This window comes from Lonchura striata, chromosome 15 (genome assembly GCF_046129695.1).
Source record: "Lonchura striata isolate bLonStr1 chromosome 15, bLonStr1.mat, whole genome shotgun sequence".
In the NCBI taxonomy this organism is placed as follows: Eukaryota; Metazoa; Chordata; class Aves; order Passeriformes; family Estrildidae; genus Lonchura; species Lonchura striata.
Genome location: NC_134617.1, coordinates 6203185 through 6226700, shown reverse-complemented (window position 1 = coordinate 6226700; position 23516 = coordinate 6203185). Strand labels below are relative to the sequence as shown.

General features: G+C 53.9%; 3 protein-coding genes across 4 annotated transcripts; 2 read left to right on the top strand and 1 right to left on the bottom strand.

Annotated features, from left to right (window-relative positions):
• Positions 1–73: 73 nt before the first annotated feature.
• On the bottom strand, positions 74–12196 carry DCTN4 (dynactin subunit 4). 2 transcript variants are annotated; one of them, XM_021552193.2, is made up of 14 exons: positions 12018–12196; positions 10674–10744; positions 10104–10282; positions 9193–9236; positions 8339–8446; positions 7735–7755; positions 6738–6811; positions 6285–6397; positions 4869–4978; positions 3822–3895; positions 3415–3469; positions 2835–2942; positions 2333–2430; positions 74–2162 (listed from the first exon to the last, which is right to left on the bottom strand). In XM_021552193.2, exons 1-14 carry the CDS (start codon positions 12150–12152, stop codon positions 1949–1951), a joined length of 1404 nt encoding a protein of 467 aa, XP_021407868.1. In that variant the 5' UTR covers positions 12153–12196; the 3' UTR covers positions 74–1948. The 2 variants fall into 2 exon arrangements, with proteins under 2 accessions (XP_021407868.1, XP_021407869.1); XM_021552194.2 differs by lacking the exon at positions 7735–7755.
• Positions 12197–13929: 1733 nt separating this feature from the next.
• Positions 13930–15121, top strand: SMIM3 (small integral membrane protein 3). Its single transcript, XM_021552218.2, has 2 exons — positions 13930–14214; positions 14941–15121. The coding sequence occupies exon 2, from the start codon at positions 14942–14944 to the stop codon at positions 15119–15121; it is 180 nt and encodes a 59-aa protein (XP_021407893.1). The 5' UTR covers positions 13930–14214; position 14941.
• Positions 15122–20451: 5330 nt separating this feature from the next.
• Positions 20452–23219, top strand: GPX3 (glutathione peroxidase 3). The gene is made up of 5 exons (XM_021552106.2): positions 20452–20651; positions 21653–21806; positions 22017–22134; positions 22294–22393; positions 22484–23219. The coding sequence occupies exons 1-5, from the start codon at positions 20565–20567 to the stop codon at positions 22709–22711; spliced, it is 687 nt and encodes a 228-aa protein (XP_021407781.1). The 5' UTR covers positions 20452–20564; the 3' UTR covers positions 22712–23219.
• Positions 23220–23516: the final 297 nt, after the last annotated feature.

Below are 23516 nucleotides of genomic sequence, written 5' to 3'. Positions count from 1 at the left end.
AAAAGACGGGGGAGCTCCGCCCTCTGTTTTGTTTAAATAATGATAATTTTGGAATAAAAGCCAGCGCAAAGAATCCAAGAGCCACGTGTGGTTTATTGAAGGTCACTACACGACGTCAAGCATCAGGCAACAGGCGCCTGTGGCGGAGCAGGGACAGACGCAGGGAGACGCCAATGCCTTTCCTATGGCCTAGGAGAGAAGAGCTCGCCCAGCTGTCAGAGCGACACAACCCAATGCACCTTTTGTTTGCAGCGAGAAGGGCGCAGGTCACTGCCTGCAGCAAACCCCAGCCCCAGGCACAGCTCTAGGCTTGGCTCCTGGGAGGTCTTTCTGTGGTAGCAAGTGCAGCAGCTGTTTTGGCTACTGAACCGAAGTTGTGGACAGAGGTGAAGTGCTTTGTTATCTAGACAGGGAAAGCCGCAGCAGGCACTAGCACTACACATTAACTACTAACTACAAGTCTCTAACTCATGCTGTACATCTGTGTGTCACCTACACAGAGCTGTAAACTGATGCCTCGCTGCAGAGACCCGCTGTGGGACCAGGCCTGTGAGCTGTGAGCCCCTCCAGCACACCACAGCAGGTTCCTTGCGCTAGGGGAGATGTTTTGGGATGCTGCACCACCCCCCCAGAGAGCAGGCAGCCTCATCCTGCCCCTCCACGCAGAGGATTCGCAGATGCAGGCTGCCAGAGCCATGGCACAAGCATCATGACACGGCCGTGGCTGGCTGGTATTCAAGCCTTTCCCAGCACAGCAGCACGTCAAAGCCCCTCAGAAATGTTTAACAAAGGTCAACGTCTGAAGTGGGAATGCTCTGCAGGAAGAGCCATCTCACCTGCCTGCACCAGCCATGCACTTCTTGGTAAGCCAGTCTCCTGGATACACAGCTCTTAATCACTCATTTTAGCTTGGACTGCAGCCAAATTATACCCTGGGGTACATGACCTTCTGGTACAGTGTGTGTAGTTAACATATAATGAGTTTCCACCTTTACACCTCCCTCCCACCCGCCCTAACTGGAAAAACAAAGATTACAACCCAAATCACTGCTGTAGCTTTATAATTACCAGAACTAATCTTAACGCTTCACGTTTCATAACCTCATTGCTACAACCCCTAGCAACACAACATTTACTGAGCTGAGCTCTGCCAGGGAGCCTCTCTGGAGCATCCCTGCTTCTCCAGAGCATTCCTGCCTCAGTCAAGAGCTGCAGCAGAACCTGAATTCCCAGCTTTCAGCACATCCTGTGCACATCCAGCTGAGATGCAGCGGTCTGATGGTGGGCTTGGTTGCCAGTCAGATCCATGAACACTACAGTACACTATGTTTAAAGTTTAAAGGCAAACTGATCAACTCCTTTGTGAAAAAACCTCTACCACCTTGGCTAAGCAAGCTACATAGGCCAGAGGGGTAGGGCCCTATGGCCCAGCCCCCACAGTTGAGGTATTCTATGACAGAGCAGAAAACCAAGAGAAAAGATCATGCTGCTGGCAGTAACTTGCCAGAATGCAGAAGGCAGGGACACTCCTTAAACTGTTTGTTTGGTCAGGGCATTGCCCTTTGTGAAAGAGAAGCTGTTCATTGGGTATGTAACATCAGCTTTGTGGGCTGACACGGGGAAAAAAAACAGTATGGGTTCTTTTCTGCTGCTAAATCCAAATTCAGCCCTAATCATCTGTTGAGGAAGATCTTCTGTGCTCTAAGACGTGCTGCAAGTTACTCTAGCCTGTGGCAGTGAGGGGAAGTGGAGTGGTGGTTAGTGGGCACTACGACAAGGGGAGAGAAAACAAACCAGCCCAAACCACGGCAGCCTCAGCCCCCTCCTGGCAGCTGGCCGGGCCCGTGGCACACCCACACATCACAAAGGAGCTCTGGCAGAACCTTCCACCAGGTGCTTTCTCCGGGTGCCAGTCCATCCAGCCGTCGGGAGCGAGCGCTGGGAGCCGCTACGGGAGCACGGGGCCGAGGCTGAGCTCCACGTGATGGGTGAGCCAGATCACCTCCGACGTGTGGTCACCATCCTCGTTGGGCCGGATGGGAGCAGTGAGGTTTTTGAACTCGTGCTTCATCTTGAAACTCACGGTCACTTCACCCTCTTCTTTCTGTGGGGTGACCTTGATGAAAACTCCCACTTTATTGGCTTTTCTAAAGGCAATAACGCTGCAAGGCAGAACACACAGGAACACTGGGTCAGCCAAGTTCTCAAAGCATTGTTCTAAGCAGAACAATGCTCTCAAAGGAACTCAAACCACACTGAAGGCACACAGGAGGAGAGGGAGTTACTCAAAGAGACAAGTTTTTAAGGGAGAGGATCCCCACGGGACACTCACTCAGGGTCATCCTGGAAGTCTTGAGGCTCTGCCAGCTCATCATACTCTGCTGCAGCATCTTTGCCAGCCAGAATAAGCTCCTTGGGAGGAACTGCCACCTGAAACAGAGCATGGAGAGAAAGAAGCCTTTCAGCACTGATCATCAGCTGCACTGCAAGCAGGAGAGGGCTCTTCTCTTCTGAGTTCTGCTTCACTGTGGTTTAACAGAAAAGTGATTCATCCTCAGCTTTTCCCTGCTTCAGGACCGCTTGATTACCATCCTGACAGTGAAATAATAAATTTCTCCCTTCGGTTTTAGATATCAACAAACTGACACAATTTCAAAATACTTAATGAGCTGCTGTCACAATTGTGACAGTCATTTAAGCTCCAAGGAGGGAAAGGCAGCACAGTTAGCAGGGGCTGAAGGACATATGAAAAGTGTGTCCTGTGGAAGGACAAATGGGAGTGGCAAACCCTGGAAGAGGCTTGGACTTACCCAGCAGGAGGGTACAATCAATACCTTGGCAGTGCTGTTGATGTTATCAGGGTCTCCCTCCTCACACTCCAGCAATGTGACATGTGTGACGTTCTCCACGGGATTAGTCAGAGTCAGAAGGACTTGGCTCTCCTGAGGAGATTCAGGAATCAAAGTTCAAGAAGCAATTGTATGAAAATTCATTGTTACTGTAAGCATCTCCATCTTCTCTGACTCATCAACACATTCAAAAACTGCATCACATCCTCTCAATGGATGGACAGAGACTACCCCCTGTTCATAAAACAGGCACCAATGCCATGCAAAACTCTTAATTAATATAAGAAATATGTATTTTGGGAGTCTAGCTGAAATCTCAGTTTCACACCTTTTATTCTTCAGACATTGGCAAGTGATGATGTCACACTGCACAGCAATCTACTGCTGCAGTGACAAGTACATACAGTGTTACTCTGGCCACTCCCTTAAACCCTGTACCCTCTAAATGGAGTGAGTGGAGCCCTCAGGGAACAATCATCACACCATGTCATCTTCCTAAAAGATTCCCACATTCACAGCTCCTGGCTATGTCTCAGCCTAAGACACTTCTGGAAAAGCTACTGACCTTCATGTAGCGCAGGTTGGGAATAGACATGATTCTCACTTCAGGGATGTAGTTACTACAAAATAACAGAGCAAATGACTGTGAGGGACTCTGCTGCTGTCTGTAAAGCTATTAGAGCTTTCCTAAAAGGAAAAATGAAGGGTCATTTTGCAGCATAACCCTAATCCTACAAAACCCTGCTACAGTCTGCGGCTGGCACAGCATGCAGTATTTTTGTCAAACTGCTGAAATCTTAAGTAGATCAGCAAGCCAGCCTATTACAGATAAGCTAAATATAATTAAAAAAGGTGATTACATGATCCTAAGGGATGATACAATCCCACAACAGGTCAAAGGAAATTTAAATAGAAGGCATTAACTAAGCATAAGCAGGGAGTTGCTGTCCCCAGCCCCCATTTCCTACTTACACAGCAACCAGCTGGATCTTGAATTTGATAGATGTTGGATTGAATTCTGGTTTGCTCAGGTTATGTTCACATTTCTAGACAGAAAGGTATTAAAGTCAGCACCAAAAGACAATGTGCAGTCACACACTGCAGAATCAGAGCCACAAGTGCTGTGTCACTAGCCATTATATTACAGCCTCCAGCACAGCAGATAAAAACTATCTGGGGTGCATGTCCAGTGTGTTCAGCTGTTGATACTCCAAAATGCCATATCCAGCACTACCAGCACAACCTCAGAAACACAAGACTTGGAACAGTCTTGAAAACAGCTGGACACTGACTGCAGCACAAATAACTATACTCCAGAATCCATTAAAAAAATGAAGCAGCTAGACCCTATGATCTCCTCATAGGCTACTCTTCAAACACAGGATCAGTCTGACATTACTTATTTCTGAGAAAATACTATGCATTTGTTAAGCATCCTGCATCTTAAATACTTACAATAATATTGCCCTATTACTTTAGGGACCAGATAAATAAATATCCTTGTATGACTGAGAAAACAAATCATGTAGTAAGGTCCATGCAGAAAGCCAACAGCAGAACTTGGATTTAACTCTTGCTTCTCTTCATTTCCCAGATCTCTGCTTTGCTTCTCTGAAATAGCCTCTTCCTTCCTTCACTCTAGTGACATCTTCAGTATTCTGCACTGCCTCTCCCTAATATTTTGTTTGTTGACTTTCGTGCTTAGTAACAGCAACATTTGTTTTATTTCAACTGTACTGGCAGTCCTCTTTGCCTCTCGGCTAGGCAGAGCACTAGCACAACCCACCTTTGTATCTTTATGCATATTTGACAGTATTGACCCCCTTTCACAACTGTCATCACACTAGAGACATGATAACCTCCCTCACCCTCTTAGTGCTGCTACCACTAACTTGGCTGAGAACTTTCAACAACCTGAAGCATTTGAGCCATTTCTTTTAAAAGAGAAACACATCCCATTTCCCAGCACCCAAGTGCTGCGAGCCTGGAAAAGGCACTTCTCTGGATGGAATTCCCTACCCGGCAGCGCAGCGAGCGTTTGATCAGGAGGTGCTTGTGACGTGGGTAGAGCTGGGAAGCACAGATGGGCTGGAAGTCAGGCTGCAGCAGGCGCTGGCGCAGAGTTGTCACTGGGAGCACAACAGAAAGAAGACAAAGAAACGTCTCAGGAACTGAAACTCGACCTGGATTCTACATATGCACCTCACACTGTGTGGAGATCTGCCACCATCTCTAAGACACTTAATTTCACCTGCATCTCGTAATTCAGAAGCCACTGGCAACATCACATTTCTACAAATAAATAGACAGGCAAAAGCTGAGTAAAGCTGTCCTGACTGGGAACAGTTACATGAGAACAACATCAGTGCTAGCCCAGGAGAAACAAGGGACCCACATCTTTCTTCACAGCTGTGCTGGGATGGAAACAAGAGTTTTCTCATCATCTAGAACATAGTTCTTTCCCTCACCACAGCAAATGAGTTTCACAGCTTTGTTACCCTCACAGCTGGGTGCTGCATGAGTACAATACACAGCTTCATAACAAGGAGTTTGCGTAACTCAGACTCACATGTAGAATTAGACAAAACATAGTTCCCAAAGCAAGAAACTCCCAGCAGCCAAAACCTCCCATAGGTTTCTCTCAAAATGCAGCTCCTCACTGAACAAGTACCTACAAGGCAAGTGAGCTACGTGGCAGCCTTTCCCTCACTGTAAGGAACCAGGTCTTTTTCACCAGCATCAAACTCACAATGCCAGCAGCCTCATGAGGAAGGGAGACCAAGAAGATCTACCCCTTTCCATAAACCTTTCATGAACCAATTGATACTGGCAGACTTCGTAGGTCTGCAGAACTATCAACATCATCCGTTCCACTTGGAGCTACCTCAGCTGGAAGCCCACATTATTCCTGTACCTGCTGGTCTATCCTGTTCACACCAAGTCTTACTAATCAATTTACAGTATTTGTGGATTAAATTTATGAGTCAGCTGAAGAACTGGCAAGTGTACACAGGCTTTTCCAAGCTGATGTCAAAGCAATGCGTAACTGTTGCTCAACAGCCCACTTTTGGTTCCAGATCCCCAGCAGCTGCTATTTCCTTATTTCCTGCTATTATTTGAAAAAGGACATCAGCTTTTTTCTTCATCCAAAAATTGATGCCTTATATACAAGGAAATTAAGGCCAGCAAGAAAATGAAATAACCCTTCAGGCCTTCTGGCTCTGAAGCCATGCACAACATGACTTCTTTCCATGTACACCATGAAGGTGAGGCTGCATTCAAAGTTACCATTTAAAAAGTCAAATATTTCCCAGTATTTCAATCCCAGCACAAAAATGACCAGGAACTTGGGTCATGAGGAACACCACAAACTTGTAGGCAATGCCCATGTTACAAAATGTAAGGCAAAAAAGTGACAGAATACTAAGGTTTTACCTTCTGTCAGATTGATTGGTCTTGTGTAGTAATCCTCAGGAAGAGGCTCCACTTCTTCCACTGCATCAGCTGGCTCAATCTTGATCTCCTTCTGGTCTTCTCCTTCTTTCAGCCTAAAGCAAAATAAGGGGCAACTCAGTCATGAAATAGGGCACGTGTGCTCTGACAGCAACTGCATTATAGCACAGAAGGCAGCAAGAGCTGAGATTGCACAACAATAATTACAACAAGGGTGTGAGCAGTCCCTTGTTCCTCTTGGGAGAAAGCAGAACATCTGGAGCTGCTGCAGACAGATGCCTGAGGACCTGACACCTCTCCAGTGCTCAAAAGGGGAAATCTCCTCCCACTGCTATCTGCTAATTGTCTATCATCTTTCAAGAGTTGCTTTACTCCTCTCTTGCCTACACCTCCAATGCTCCCCCAAAGGTAACCAACCCCACCCCTGAGACTCACGAGAGTCCAGCGAGGGCACTGATGGGAGTTCCGGGCCTCTGGCGCTGAAGCCTCGTTCCAAGGCTGTATTTGTCCTGCAAGGAAAAAAGGAACTGCCACCCTCAGGTCTGCCTCCTGATGGGACACAAAGACCTGCAGCAAACTCATCCTATGAGCTGCATGACAAGCATGGGGGTACAAGCAAAGGAAAGCAAAAAGGAGAAGGTATTCAATGCTTCCTAAGATACATTCTTCTGCTTAAACTGTTAGCAAGGAGAAAATAATTCCCACTGCACTGCAGATGGGGAAAGACAGATGTGTGTGGCTACTGCTTATAAAACTTTTTGCTCCTTCCTGAAATCACCAGCCTGCACTACTGACACATCTTCCCTGGATATTCTCTTCAGAGCAACTCCATGTCAAGTAGTGTAGAATGAGAGCTCAGCTGCCAAAAAAAGTGGGTTGATGTGGTTATGCATCTGTCTGAAAGGCTCTGTAGCACTACTTGAAGCAGCTGAAAGGCTCAGACTCCTACAAGCCTCATTACCTACAAGTCTCTCTCACCAGCAATAGCTGAGCTACTCCTCAGCTTTCCACAGCTGAGCTGTACCCAGGGTGCTTGGAGGCAGACATCTTCCTTCTGGGCAGGGCTCAAAACCTAAATTCTCACCAAACGAGAAATGTGAGCATCAGCCTATCTCTGGTGATTTTTCAAGAATGAGATGATTCTTGTTAGTGGCACTTGCCTTGACCAAGCAGACAGCTGTGTTTCAGCCAAGCTTGGTGAAGGACTGCGTTTCAAGTTACATTACTTACTCAAAGACACCGCTCTGTTTATAAACTAACACAAAATATTTTTTGTAACAAATGTTATCCTCCGAAGAGTTGGCCTGGCCTTCACCTCTGTTTGTTCTAGGCACACCTAAGTCAAAGGCCCCGAAGCCTGGTGTAGGATCTGTTACTCCCCTTCAGTTGGTACCATGAGAGCTTTAACACCAGAAACTGTGAAAAGACTTACCACTACGTGTATAGTGTGTTGCTGTGGAGAGCCCCCAAAATAGCAGCAGGTAGCAACGGAGACAAAAAATGCAGCCATAAGACACAAGCAAGGGCACAGAGCAAGCACAATTCATTGAAGTAGCAAGCATATGCAGTCACCCAGCTAAACAAAGTGAGCATTTCCCTGCCAGGTACAATAAACAAGTCATTCAAGCCACAACCAAGTCTTAAGGTCAACTTCAGTAGAGATTTCATGCAGAGAAGTGTCAGACCATGCTGATCTATCTGTCACTAAGCTGTGGGATGAACTGTCCTGAGAAAGAGCTGCCACTGGCACTGTGACTGCAGTTGCACTGCACTTCACTGCTGGAGAACATATTCCTAGGCATGGCAAGTATAAACCTTCTGGCACTGCTGGGGAGGACTATCAGAGAGAGAGGCAATGGAATACACAGTAATGAGTGTTAGAGTATTCATCCCTAAAGAAAGCTTCATTTTCTTCATCTTGTCCTCAATTAGCCAAAGCTGGGCAGCCCTATCATGCTACCAACAATCTAATTTTCTGGGCTGACGCTGTTGTGGATCACTTTTCTTGCTCTGAGAGGATGGTACAACCAGCTCACCGAGAAGGCCAGCGGGACGTAGTTGCGGCGTCGCGCCAGCTTCTTCCTGTCACGCTCAATCTTCTCCTTCTGGGCCAGCTGCTGGTAGTACTCAACCAGTTTGTTAATCTGGAAGGAGGAACAGGGAGCACTGTCACCTCAGCTGCAGCATTTGCTTGTGAACTAGCTGGGGTTCCTGCTACTTGTTTCACTCTGCTCCTAGTACCAGCTGTATTGTGCAGGATGTACTTCAAGAAGCCTGTGTACCTTACCATGTCTTAATCCACACTGTGGGTGACAGAATGACCCTTCCTTGGGAATGGTGTGTGCTGAAGGGCAGTGTCCAATTCTCAGTTTGCAATTCAGCAACTGAGACTTCATTCACAAATTGGCCATGACTGCAGAGAGTAATGTCATGTGGCCAACTCTGAGTAATTTGGACTGGCAGAGCAAACAGCATCTTTAGCATCTTTTCCCCCCTCCCCGAGGCTGGTCACATTTAGAGTGGAGCCCTAACGGGTAAAAGGGAAGGGTGTTAAAGGTGCAGTTGTGTTTTCCAGATCCTGGACACACTTTTGATTGGAAAACAGCTCTTTTCACATACATACGGAGCACATTCACCTTAACAGCACCATTAGATAGGTTGGTTTCAACTGAGCTTCTTCTCAAAAGGAGATTTTATACTGCGATATCCTCAGGGGAGCCTCTAAGAGGCCTTCCCTCCATTGAATTCAGTCAAGGTGCAGATTAGGAACTGGAACTGGTATCTGAAGGATTATATAGATGCAGAAAAAGTGATTGAGAGGGCCTGACACTCCAACAGTTCTTTCTGGCTGATGCATTTCAGCCCAAGCACAGCTTTCCCCCTCACTCACCCTCTGTGTGTGAGGATTCTCCGGCTCCTGCCAGCCGCCACTTGCTGCACAAGAGAAGAGAAAAAGCAAAGTCTATAGGAGATGCCACACAGAAATCACACCCAACACTGAACTATCTTGGTGTTATTTATAAATTATGACATTCCCTATTTTTGCTACTGCTACACCTACCATTGCAATTGTTTAAGTTCATGTCTGTGCAAATATAAACCTCTGAAAGAGTTGCACAGGCAGTTTTGGAATGAAAGAGCTCTGACAGCTTTTATACTGTGTTTTTAAACAAATGTTGCTTGAGAGATACTCAGGACAGCACCTAGGAGTCACTTCAGCAGCAGGTACAAGTGTTTATATGTGTCTCTTATTGCTGGCTGCTGCTGTCTCTGCATCCTCAGCTCCATTTTAAGTCACATTAACACTGGAAGTCAGCAGATCTACTTGGCCTACTCAGCCCCACCTGACAGATATTTTCTGTACATCTCACATACCAAAAAATAGATGAAACCTTTGTTCTAGTGCTCTTGTGAAGAGAAAAGCCAAGTTCAAAAACTGACTAGCAACTCTGGAATAAGTCTAAGTGAACAAAAGTGATGGAAAATAAATTAGGTGTTTATGCTGTCAGACTGAGCAGCTTCAAAGCCTGTGAAAGCACACAAACAAGATTAACTGACTAAAACAGTTTGACAGTTTTCTCACTAGTCAGGTAACACAGGCATGAAAGTGGGTCACACATTTCACTAACTCAGCTCAGCTCTTCAGAGGAGTCTTCAGCAACAAGGAGATTTCCTGTGAATTTCCAACTACAACTCCTATCCTCACCAGGTACCAAGTCTACAGCACAGTCTGGATTCTCTTCAAAACACAAACTGGGCTGGTGCTGTAACCAAGCTGTGTGTCTTTCAACCGTGCCTTACCAACAGACTTGTCTGCCATGCCCACGTCCCGGGAAGTCCAGCGGCAGAAGCCGCAGGCCAGGTAATAGGCTTTCTTCATGGTGGTCTTGGCCGGGTCGTCGGGCAGCGGCGCAGGGATGCTGGTGGCGCGCGTGGAGAGGGTGTGCATGCAGCAGGGGCAGTCAAAGCAGTTGGCACACCTGCAACAACAAGGCAGCGCCCTGAGAAGGGTCCCAGGCTGAGAGAAATGCTCCCAACTACCACATCAGCACTAAACCAACAGACCATCAACTCCTAGGCAGCAGCACTAGGGATAACGAGCTGACACGGGAACTTGGGGGATTCAGAGTCAGCAGTGAGAAACGTAATGTGATACTAAAAAACATCTGTATTATGAGCCCAAGTCATAAAAATGCACCCAAAAGTCATGAACAGCACATGGTACATCATGGAAAGACTCTTACTCACCAAACTAGACTCAAACACAACAAGCAGCCATGTAGTTTTTGAAGAATTTCAGACAGACATGGGAAGGGACTGTTTTAAATAGGGAGCCTTGGTGGGGAAAAAAAAAATCCAAAGCAATTTTACCTGTTCTTTTTCAGCTTGGCTTCAGCTGAAGGCATGTTTTCCAGGCAGCTGGGGCAGTAGTGAGAGTCAACCTGAAGAAGACACAGCCACATCACAAACATTATCTGGCACACCTTTGTCCAAAAAGCCCCAAACTGCCACATGATACAACAAGGATTCGTGTCTTGCAACAGCAGGGTGAAACCAGGGAAGGCTTGAGATGTTTATTGGTATGCAAAACCTTAGCCCATCTCAGCCAGATTTTGATCTTTAATAACATAAATTATAAGGTTTCTTATGTCAGAATGGATTAAATTACTCCACCTTGTAAATGGGAAAAGATCAGCTGGGTGTTGACCTTTAGCAGTTACCAGAATCTCATTTTTCAGCTTGAACAAAAGTTTTAACATTTTATTTTTTATTTACACCTAAATTTATTCTGTCCTTGCAGTTACACAGGTCAGATACATGCGTATTTCAGAAGATGCTTTGTATTTCTCTGCTGTCACAGTGAATTTTGTCAATTAAAACGACAGCAGCAAGACTGGGGCCCTTTCCTGATGAGGAATTCAAACTGATTATTAAGCATGGCCACGCACAATGACTACACTGCTCACACCACAGCGAATGCGTGACAGATACAGCCAGGTCACAAATCCACTCTTCAGAGACCTTAACATTTCATGAGAGATTCTGAGATCTGGGCTGCACAGTCATTCTTTCAAGGCTTCCCAAATCTATCACAATTTCTCAATTCTACCAGGCTTCACAAAACCAGGCTTGGCGATTTTATTATGACAATTTATGAAGCAAATTCCGCCTCCAGAAATCGCAGCTGCAAAAAACACAATCCCTCCACAGAAAAAAAAAACAAAAAAAAAATTAAAAAAAAAAAAATCGAGGAGGGGGGAGAGTCTTGGGGGGGGTCCTTGCCCCTCCACGGCCGGGCCCGATGGGCACGAGTGTGGTGTGGGGGGGGGGAGTCTTGACCCAAGGGCTGGGTCCCCGTGAGGGTGAGGGGTCCCCGCGGCCCCGGCCGGGCCCGTTTTGGGGGGCTCGTCCCTCATGAGGGGAATCCGCCCTGTGCGCTCGCCCCAGCCAATCACAGCCCGAGCTCCGCCGACGGACAGCCCGCTTAGCCAATCCACCGCGCAGTCCCGCCCCATCCGTCACTCACCACCAATCCCCGCGCCCCGTGCAGCGTTGCGCCCACCCGCCAGTCGCGCCAACAACCAATAGCAAAGCAGAAAGCGAGTGAGTGGCAGGAGAGCGACCCAATCACTGCGCGCAGAGAGAGCACCGTCCCGCCCGGGGCCGCCCGGTGCCGCCCGGTGCGCGGGCGCGGCGCGGCCGGTCCGCCGTTACCTCGTGCGAGACGCACTCGAGCGAGCGGAGCTCGCTGCAGTAGCGGCAGAAGTACAGCTGCGGCAGCGGCGCCCGCAGCTCCTTCTCTCCGCGCACCAGGTACAGCACCCGCTCCGACTGCAGCAGCGACGCCATCTTGGCGGAGGGCGGGCTCCGCCGCGCCGCCGCCGCCTGACGTCACCGCGCCGGCACGGTCACGTGGCCCTGCGGCCCGGCCGGCCCCTCAGTCCCGCCCGCTCCCGCCCGGTGTCACCGAGTGCTGCCCGGTCCTGCCCGGTGCCACCGAGTGCTGCCCGGTCCCGACAGGTGTCACCCAGTGCTGCCCGGTGCCACCGAGTGCTGCCCGGTCCTGCCCGGTGCCACCGAGTGCTGCCCGGTCCCGACAGGTGTCACCCAGTGCTGCCTGGTGTCACCGAGTGCTGCCCGGTGCCACCGAGTGCTGCCCGGTCCTGCCCGGTGCCACCGAGTGCTGCCCGGTCCCTCCCGGTGTCCCCCGGTCCCGCCCGTGCCGTGGCAGCGGCACGTTCCCCGAGCCCGCCCAGCCCGGCCTTGGGCACGGCCCGGGCTGCGGCGGGCACAGCCGCTGTGTGCCCGTGCTCGCCATCCTCGCAGAGGATTTATTCACCGTGTCCCATCTGTCCCTGCCCTGTAGCAGTGGGGAGCGGTTCCATCTCACCCCGTCACTCCGAGCCCCTGTTCTAAGTCCCTCCCCAGCTCTCCTGGAGCCCCTGTAGGCACTGGAAGGGGCTCTGAGGTCTCCCGGAGCCTTCTCCAGGCAGACATCCCCAGTTTTTCCAGCCTGGCTCCAGAGCAGGGAGCTCAGCCCTCGCGACATCTCCATGGCCTCCTCTGGAGCCACTCCAGCTGCTCTGTGTCCTTCTCACACTGCGGTTGGACACAGCTCCAGGTGGGTCTCACCAGAGCAGAGCAGAGAGGGTGATCTTTTCACACTCCAAAGGGGGTTTCTCTTCAGTCTCATGTCCACTAAGGGTCCTGAGAAGAATGAACATTCCCATGTGTGGGATCAGCAGGAAAGCACGAGGTCTGTGGATGCTCTGCTGTGTGCAAGGAGGGCAGAGCTGGCATCAGCAAACCGCTGCCAGTCTGCTGCTGGATAAGCCCAAAGAAGCACCAGAGCCCGCCTGGCCTGTGGCATGAATTCCCCATCCTCAGCCCGGGATCCATCCCCACACAGCGCCTGCAGTCAGTCCCTGCCCTCGGCCCGCCGCTTGCAGCTCCCCAGGAAACCCCTGCCCATGAGGATGTGCCGCTGCTCTGCTCACGATAAAAACCCCACGGTTTTTATCCTCCTGCAGCAGCTGGAGGGGAGCTCTGCTGGGAGGGCAGGGAGGAGGCTGCCTGTGAACTGCCCCTGGCAGAGCTGCATGCCCAAGGGTGCCTGGAGGCCAGGGGTGCTTGGAGAGCATGCGGTAGGGTTTATCACCACCTGAAACCCAACAGGTTTCCCTGGGAAAAGGCAGGAGTGAAAGGCAGTGTGTGGCTCTCACCCTCACCGTGACTGACACTGAGCTTGCGTCCCAGAAGGAAAGTCGGAGCATCCCATCTTGCTTTTGCCATTCAGCATCACCAGTGGAGTGGAATATTCAACTGAGCAGCAGAAACAGCGTTCCCAGCCGGCGGGCTGAGCTCTGTCCCCTCCCTGGCGATGCTCTCTGCCCGTGTCTCTGTACATCACCCTGCCCGAAGCCCTGGGGAGTGCGGGCACCTCGCTGCGGGCGGCTGGGGAGGCTCGGGGTGCTATTGCCCTGGGCCTCGGGGACAAAGTGGGTGCCTGTGAGCCCTGCTGAGGCAGGAGAGTCACAGTGTGGTTAATAATCCTTTATTAACGACTGTGAAGTTAAATGTCCCCACGGTTCCTCCCTGAGACCTTCGGGTTCAGCTCCAGAGGCACTCTCCCAGCGGATCTCCACTGTGGGTGGGATGAGACGGAGCGTGTTCTTATTTTTTCCTGCTGTAGAAAAAACGTCCTGCCGTGCTTTGCGTTTCCTTCCTTCCTTCCCCTTCCTCCTATCCCCTTCCCCTCCTTCTCCTCCCCTGCCGTCCCCCGCGGGCCGGGCGGGGCCAGGCGGAGTCTTTCTCTCCCGGCGGGAGTCTTTCTCTCCCGGCGGGATCTCCTCGCAGGAGCTGCAGCCGGAGCCGGGTTCGGAGTGGGTGCCGGAGCCTGGCAGCGCCGCAGGTAAGGGGATGCGGGCAGGTGGGCACGGGCAGGGCACGGGCAGGGCACGGGCAGGGCAGGCAGAGAACAGGCAGGGCACGGGCAGAGAACAGGCAGGGCACGGGCAGGGCAGGCAGGGCACGCACAGGACAGGCAGGGCAGGCAGAGAACAGACAGGGCATGCAGGGCACAGACAGGACACAGACAGGGCATGCAGGGCACGGGCAGCTGCCGCCTCTCCCCCTCGTGTCCCCCAGCCCCGAGGGGCCGGGCAGGACGGGGCCACAGCCACGGTCCCCGGGAGGGGTCCCCGCTCCCCGGCCCCTCCGTCCCTTTCAGCTGATGGATAACTCCGTGACTCAGCACGAGGTGCGGGTGGGGGGACACGCACGAGGCTCCCCAGAAACAAGGGGGCTCCCGGCTGACCTGTCCCCACCATTTTCCCATCCCAGTGATGATTGACCGGGGAGTGACCAGCGGGACACCCACCCGGTCGTGGCTTTCCTTTATCAGTTCCTATAACAAACAGTAGCAATTAATAGGGAAGTTTTTCCCTGGGCTTTTATCCAGTGCCTTTAAAGCATGCTGTAAATCCTGCGGGTAATTGAAGGAGCCTTTACCAAAGGCTCTCGAAGGAGCCCAAGGTGAAAGCTGGACCTGGCCACAGGGGTGTCCCTGGAGAGAGCAGCAGGGGACTAGGAAGGATGGAGGGGGCTGCCCCACCACCCCTCTGCCTTTTCCTTGCAGGATGGACCTCCCTCACCTCACGAGTCCCACCGACCTCCCCAAGCACATCCTGGATATCTGGGTCATCGTGTTGATCATCCTGGCCACCATCCTCATCATGACAGTGCTGGTGCTGTGCCCGGCCACTGCCGTCATCATCTACCGAGTCCGAACACACCCCACGCGCAACGGCATCGTGTGAGCCACGGGCACTGGGGGACGGCCAGCTCGCTGGGCTGGGGGCTACAGCCATGGGACCCTGTGCCAGGCACCTTGACAGGGCACCCTGAGAGCTGGGGAGCCTGGGCAGGAGCTGGGCTGGGCCAGCACCCAGACCTGCTCCTGTACCGGGCTCTCACTGCTCATTTTGCCTACTGAGTGCTCAGGGACTGTGGGGGAAATGACAGCGTGGGCAGCAGTGGGGAGAGGTGTGACTTTGAGGACATGTCCAGCTGGAAATATCTCACTCCCATGAGGGAGGCAGGCTGGTCTCACCTTCACTGGTGACACTGTCTCCTCCCAGGCAAGCAGCAAGGAGTGGAAATGCCTGGAAAAGTTATCTCTTCTTTGGAGTCCCAGCTGTCAAGGTGGTTGGGGAAAAAAGAGTCAAAGCAAGATGGATGTGGCTTCTGGTTATGCATTTAGTGCTTGGCTAAAAGCATCAGTGACAAAGCTTGTGCTGGCTGCACAGCAGACGTGCAGCTGGCACCAGCTTCTCCTCTACCCATTATCTGCTGAAATGTAGGAAAATCCTGCAGGGCTCTTGGCTCCTCTGGGTCTTGTGGGGCAGAGGAGTGTGTGCAGTTCCTGCCAGCCCTCCTGTCTGCACTCCCCACTCCTGACAGTGAGAGCTCCCACTGTTTCCTAGCACACCAGCCTTGCTGGGGAGTCTGTGCATGCCTCACCTGGGCAGGTGAAGCAGGAGGAGCAGGTTTGTGCCCAGCCAGTGGCAAGGGATCATGTAAGCTGTTGTATTGCCCTTTGTTATGAAATAAATGGACTTTATCCTTTATGTGAGTGTGTCATGCAGCTCTGTCCACACTACAGGTGGTGTCTGGTTCTGCAGGATCTGAGATACTTTGCAGCCTCTCCAGGAACTCTCCCTGCCCTGACCTCCTGCACTGCCTTGCCTCAAGGTCCCTGGGGTTCTCCCCGGCCTTGGAGCCCAGCAGGAAGCTCACTGCCAGCCCAGCCCCATGCTGCAGGAGGGCAAACCTCAGTCTGCACAGAGTGGGTGGCAAGGATCCCTCAAGACTTTCTGACAACGGTTGTGGCTGTTTTTCTCCCACTTGGGTGACAGGCACCACTTCCTTCACACCAGCCTTGTGCTGGGTCAGTGTGGCAGGAGCCCTGGAGCTGAAACAGCGGCGTCTTGGTGACTCACAGCAAGGAAGGTCACAAACGAGCAGCATGAATCAGGAAGGATGTGGGAAACACTATGGTGATGCTGGTGGGAATTATTTAAATCCTATTTTCTGTGCTGAAAAGAGCAACCAGCCCTGCAGTGTTGGAAACTCTGTGTGGCTTGATCCACAGCAGCCAGATTTGGTTTACACTGGGTGGTGGGGCCAGAGGGGCAGGAGGTTTCCAGAGAAGCAGGACCTTGGGCAAACACCTTCCACCTTGGGAAAGGAGCCTAGCACCAGGATGCAGACCCTGGGGAGCAGAAGTGCCTGCACTGGAGCCACTGGCTGTGGTTGTGCTGGGAGGGAGCAGACACTTATTCCTTGCCCAGCCAAAAAACATATTTCTGTTTCGAGTTGTCAACTCTCTCTTCCCCTCTCGAGTTGCAGAGTTTGAGGAAAATAACCAGCGTTATTTTCCTGTTTTTCTTCCTCTCTCCCTCCCTTGCTGGCATGGTGCAGCAGCAGCTGGAGGACATTACAAATGTGCAGGGTGGGAGCAGCCCTGGCTCTGCTCTCCCCCGTGCTCCACCCAAGCACTGCTTCCCTGGGGACTATGTGGGGATGGCCAGCAGCACCAGGAATTAGATCTGAGCAGCTTTGGTATGAGAGGAATAGGGGAAAAGCCACAAACATTGGAGTGGTTTGGGAAGGAAGCCTGGTTTGGAGGAAAAGCATGGAAAACCTCTCCCCCTATCCACACAACCATACATGATTGCTGTTCCCACCCCTGCCTTCCCCTTGTCAAGAGCAGCAGAGGGAATTGAGAGATTTCCTTTCTTGGTATGAATTTACTGGGAAGTTTCAAACCCGTGGCAAACATTTCCAGGAAAGGCCTTGGAAAGATGGATTTGCTCGTAACAACAACAAACATGGAGCTAAATGGCAGCAGTGGTAAAGCAGAGGGAAGCCACGACATTTTTTAAAGCATTAAAATGGTGGAGAATGAATTTAAACTGGATTTTCAACACTGTCAAGTTAGAAATTCCTCCTCCAGGATGAAGCAAGATAACCAAATCCCCCTGTGGCCCTGGCTTCAGTGTCTGAACAGTGCTGGAACTTGGAGGCAGTGTTTGCATGGAGTTTTGCCAAGGAAAAATGCCTTTCTGTTGAGAAGCGGGTCCTGCTCCGGTGACGCTGTAGCAGGCAGGGTGATGCGGGCACTGAAGTGATTCAGCATCCACTGGGATGCTTCCCTGGAGGTGCTGGCATGTGCCAGGAGCTGGCTGCTGGCCCGTGGGGGCTGCTGCTGGGAGAGGCAGATGGGGCAGTCGCAGAAGGGAGAAGGGGACACACGATGCTGGCTCTCACCTTGCTTCTGGGCAGACTCCCTTTGCAGGGGGGAGGGGGGACAATGGACCAGGGGCATTTCTACAGGGAGCAAATCTTCCCCTGGAAAAGGAAGGGATGGCAATGCTGGAGGGGGCAGAGCACATAGCCAGGGGGCTGCAGGGGCACTTGGGAAGAGGGACCCCCACTCCAAAGGGTGCTGGGCACCGTGGCCAACAGGGAGGCTGCTGCTGAACCAAGGCAGTGTGTGGGAGCACACGGGCTGGGGCAGAGCAGTGAGGGCTGGGCAGGCTGGCAGCCTGGTGCTCAAAGAACTGGGGCCTCTCGCCTGGCAGAGCTTGCTATGCTTTTGCTTCCGTCACACACTTAGAACAAACGTTCAGAGGTTGCCCTGGGATTGATGCCAGGCCAGGCTGCCAGAGGGAAGCTGCACTGCTGCTAGCCAGGGCAATGCTGCCTGCTGCTCCCCAAGCTCCCTGCCACGCTGCTGGCACCATCCCTGTCCCTCTGCATGAAAATACTTCTCAGTCAGCTCTGGGATAAACCCAGCAGGCAGCACTGGATGGTCCCCACCACTGCTTTCACATTTCCTCTCCTCAGCTGGGGCCCTGCAGCCTGGCACAAGGTCTCTGCAGCCCCTGCATGTGGCTCAGGGACAGCCAGGGAGGCTGGTGGCAGTGGCAGCATGGTGGCCAGGGAGCTGGAAGCGCCTGGCCTCCCACCCCGGACTGCTGCCAAACATCTGCTGCAGGCGTGAGCTGGCTCCCGTCCGGCTCTGCTGGAAAAACAACCGAGCAGGACGGTTCGTGCGAGGGTCAGCCCGCCCTGCTCAGCTGCTTTTTGGGGTGGGGGACCCCAATCCTGCAGCGTGGAGCAGCAGAGCCTTGGTGGAATCCCTGGCCCCCTTGGCCCTCCCATGCAGCCTCCAGCATGACGTGGCACAGCAGGCTGGGAACACTGGGTGACATGCCCGGGATGCCATGGAAGGTCAGTGGCAGAGAGGGAGTCCATTGCCTGTGTCTCATTAACTCCTTCCCCATTCCCAGCCTCCACCAGGGCTGATTTGGCACTGCAACCCAAGGAGGCAGGACTTGGATAAACTGTCACTTATTTTTGTTTTGGTTTTAGGAAAACTGAGTTCAGGAGTGACTCAGACTTTCACTGCTCGTGGCAGGGATTAGGGACACGTGGAAGGGACACAACCACACTGTGCCACATACCACTATTACTAGATGTGGGTGAGAAATAGTAGGGTAAGGAACGGAGTCCTGAGCAGCTCCCCAGGCCTGTCCTAGCTCTGTTGCAGGAGGCAGCTCAAGCCCTGGTCAGGCTCTGAAGTGCGAGCTGTGTTGCGGAGCACAGCACTGGGCACACACTGGTCCTTGTTGGTGGCAGAATGCAGAGATGTGCAAGCCAGGAGTTGCAGCCCCAATGGCCTCAAACCTCCCGAGAGCCTGGGAAGCAAGTGGGGAGGGTCAAACCCTGGGTATTGGCTCCTACAGGTTTTGGCAAGGAGCCACTCACAGCCATATCTGTGAGAGTCAACCGGAGCACCCCTGTGGCTGGCCTGGTTCTTGGCATGTTGTGATGGGCTCTGTGCAGTCCCCAGGCAGTGGCTGAGCACCCTGTGAGTTTGCCTGGGCCTGGGGGAACACCCCACACTGCTTGGGGTCTAGGCAGGACAGTAGCAGTGCAGGTTTAAAGCTTTGGGAAATGCTGCCAGTGACAGAGAAACCCACAGCTCCCCTGCTCTGTGGCTTCCCTGTGTGCCTGGGAGATGGACTCAACCCCAGCCCTCCCACGCCAGCTGAGGCTGCAGCTGGAGCCTCACAACACCAGCCTTTCCCAGGACGTGGTGTTCCTTCTGGCAAAGAACACTGACTGGGAGATTGGTTCCAGCTTCCTCTTAACCCGTGGCCTCACTCCCCTTCCTTGGTGGCATCTCCAGCAGCTGGCTCAGTGACAGTATCGTGGCAGGGCTGACACTGCTTTCTAGTAAAGCTAAACCTCATGCTGGCACTCATGGTCCCCCCAGGGCTCACCCACTGCCACCCCATAGTGTCCTCCACCCCAGGCCAGCCTCACCCCAAAACCACAACTCCCCCAGCTCCCCTCCAGCCAGTTAACTCTCCCACGGAATAATTTTCTGGGGAGATTTCAGGGAATTTACACCTCACCACCGATATTTTCCTTGGAGACAGCCCAGGGTAAATGTTCACATTCCTTGGCTAAGCACACAGGACCGTGGAAACTCCTGCCCCATGGGACACCCTGCAGTGCCCTGCCCTTGATCCCAGCAGGGTCACCGTGGTGCCACAGCCCCCGAGCCGCAGAGCAGCCCCTGGCAGGAGGGATCCTCCTCCAGAGCTGCCTCTAGCAGCACCTTCCTTTACCGGGCACAAAGGAGCGGAGCAGGATCAGCCTTCCCCAGCCCAGCCCGAGCAGCCATTGGGGGCACCCACCGAGCCCCAGCCCGGCCTCCCCGAGGCTGCTGCTGGCTTTGTCCCTGCTCCTCGGGTGCCAGCACCCCGCTTGGAGCGGAAATGTCACCTGGCTGGGTGACCTGCGCAGGATGGGGCACCCCGCCACCGCCACCTCCGTCCCCCCTTTCCCCCTAAACCTCTCCCCCCACCTTGCGGTTTAATCCCGGCTCGGGTAACACGTTGCATAAACCCTGGGCACATGCCGCTGCCCCGTGTCCCCCCGGGTGCCCCGGTCCCCGCCAGCCCGCGGTGCCACCCCCGGGCGGTGTCTGTCCGTGTGTCCGTCCCAGAGCCCACACGGTTAACGCGGCCCGGCCCGGCCCCCCCCGGCCATTGGCTCCCCCCTCGCAGCCCCGCAGCTATTTCCCGGCCGCCGGGCTCCGAGGTGACAGCAGCGACAGCGGCGCTTGTCCCGGCCGCTCGCCCGGGCTGCCAGGGGGTGCTGGCACCCCGCACCCCGCGCCCCGCCATGGCGGGCTGCTCCCGCAGCAGCTGGATTTTGCCCCTTGTCTTGGCTGGGCTCGTCCAGCTGGGGCGAAGCGAGGAGAGGGAGAAGGTAAGAGCAGGGGGACACCCCCACGGGGCGTCCAGGGGGGTCTAGGGGCTGTGTGGCACCCAGGGGACGCGCCTGTTCCCCAGGCTCTCTGCAGGACTCCTCCGGGCAGGGGAGGGGCACGGCGGCCCCAGAGTCCCCCTCCTTCCCCCTACAATCCCGGTGCCTGGATCGGGGGAGATTTGCTGAGTTGGTTCTTGCCAAGGGCCAAGAATCGCTGTCCTAGGGTTGGGGACAAAGGGGGACAGAGCCATGTGTCCCCCAAGTGACCTCCCCAGGGGCAGAGCACGGGGGCTTTTCCCTCTGCAATGTCCGGGTGGGTTTCCCCATGTCGGGAAAATGTGGAACCCACCGTGTCCCCACAGCCCAGCGGGCAGGGGCACTGTCACCCCCCAGCCAGGGTCCCCACCTTGCCACCGGGACCCCACAGTCCCAAGGAGCCTTTATTCCTCGAGTACAACCCCTGTGATTTCACCTCTTGCCAGCTCCCGAAATAGCCCCTCGGTGGCACTGGGCTGAGCCTGGGCACCCCGGTGGGGACAGGAGGTGGGCTCCTCTGGTTAACCCCTGTGGTCCCGGATGCAGGGGCTGCTGCAGCTCGACCCTTCCCAGCCCGTTCCCCATCCCACCCAGAGCCCCCTGTCCTGCCCCTGTCCCCCAGGGCTTCCAGGGGCGGTGGGTCCTGCTCACTTGCCCACAGCCTCGGGATTCTGGAGCTGGCCTCCCCCGTGCCCGGCTGTTTTGCAGCCACTCGCCTTGTTCGGTGAACATTCCCCCAGCTGCAGCCAGCCCCCTGTGCATCCGCACGCCCCAGCCAGCCTGTGCCACCACCGCGGCCTTGGCACGCCGGAGCGCAGCCGCTGCCAGCGGCGCTCAGGGCAGGGGACACAACGCTGGCAGCGCTCCCCGCAGCAGGGCTGGCCCCTCTGCCCTGCTGCCCGTGCCGTGGGGAGCAGGGGGCTCGCAGCCCCCAGCCCGCTGATGGGATGCTCCTCGCCCCACAGGTGGACTGCTACCCCTCGGTGAATGACACCATCTACAGCTATGGGGCCCTGACCATCGATGGGGATGAGTACATCCCCTTTGAGAGGTACAAGGGGAAGACAGTGCTCTTCGTCAACGTAGCCACATACTGAGGCCTGACCCTGCAGTATGTTGGTAAGGGTCCTGTGGGGCACGGGCACCTCGGGATCAGGGCAGGGCCCAGGAGTGCGGCCCCATGGTCCGTTCTGCTTTGGGGAGCTGGGGAAAGGGTTAATGCCTGCTCCCCAGGGGCCGGCCTGACTGGAATGGTCCCGGATGGTAAGTGCAGGTGTAGAGGTGTGACCAGTCCTCTGCTAACCTGCTTCTGGCTCTCCTTGAATGCAGAACTGAATGCACTACAAGATGAGCTGAGAAATGAGGGGCTTGTGGTCCTTGGTTTCCCCTCCAACCAATTTGGGAAGCAGGAACCCGGCCAGAACTCAGAGATCCTCCCTGCCCTTAAGTGAGTACTGTGGGACACCTCTCCCCCAGTAGTGGGAGCAGAGGCTGCAGCTGCTGCTGGCTCTGGACCCAAACAAGGGTTTTGGGGTCCAGCCACCACCCCTGTGCAAGCAGCCAGAGCTGTCCATTGCACAACATCCTGTTTCCCTGCCTCTCCTAGGTACGTCAGGCCAGGAGGTGGCTTTGTTCCCAACTTCCAGCTATTCCAGAAAGGGGATGTGAACGGGGCCAAGGAGCAGAAGATCTTCACCTTCCTGAAGGTGGGTGCTATGGCAAGAGGAGATAAGGGGGACAGACCCAGTTTGCTTTTTGGAGGGGCATGGCAGTGATGCATTGGCTCCTCATTGCAGAACGCCTGTCCCCCGGTGGCGGAGGACTTTGGGAACCCCAACAGGCTCTTCTGGGAGCCTCTGCGGAACCATGACATCAAGTGGAACTTCGAGAAGTTCCTGGTGAGCCCCGAGGGTGTGCCCATCATGCGCTGGTACCATCGCACCAACATTGCTGTCGTGAAGAAAAACATCGTGAGCTACCTGAGGCGGCGGCAGCAGAACCATGATGAACAGCAGGACCAGTAGGGCCTCAGGCTGCTGGCACGAGGGCCAGCACCCCCCTCAGCTGCTTCCCATTCCATTCCTTCCCCAGATGTTCCCCAGCAGCAGGAATCACACCCTGTTCCCTCCATTGCTCCCGTCTCTGGCACCCTGCAGTCAGGATGCTGGGCTGAGTATCTCATGGCAGAGACCTCAGTGATGGCAGTACTTGCAAAATCCCTGTGTCCCACCTCCACCCCTGGTGGTGACATCTCCTGGCCTCCAGCCTGCCCTCTTCTCTTCACCATCCCGGGCAGTGGGAGGATGCAGGGGCTGGCTGTCCCTGGAGGAGACCACATCTCCATGAAGGCTTGGCCCGAAAGCCCCCGGCTGGGGCGGGCCTGGCCTGACCGTGCCGAGCACGGAGCAGCTCTTCAGTGCATTCAGGCTGCCCGTGGTCCTGGCACACAGATGTGCTGCTCTCTTGGTCGGGGCTGGCCGGCCCCTCACCGCCCACCACAGAAACACCAAATAAAGGCTCTGCAAATGTGCAGCACCACGTGTTGGCCGGGGTAGGGGAGGCAGAGTGGGGCGCACAGTGACCTGCCCGGGGGTAGCAGCGCCTGACTGGAGAAACTTAATTTTTTCCACAGTAATTGCAGACATGGACTTATCATCACAACCCTGAATTTGAGGACAGGATGGGGAATGAGTGCAGAGCACAGGTGGGCAAAAGGGGTGGGAGGCAGGACCGGGGACAACCCCCAGTGAGGAGCATACTGGCATCCTGTACCTCCTGCTGTCACAGCTGTGACAGCCACGCTTAGAGAAACTGGGCTGTGTTTGTTTT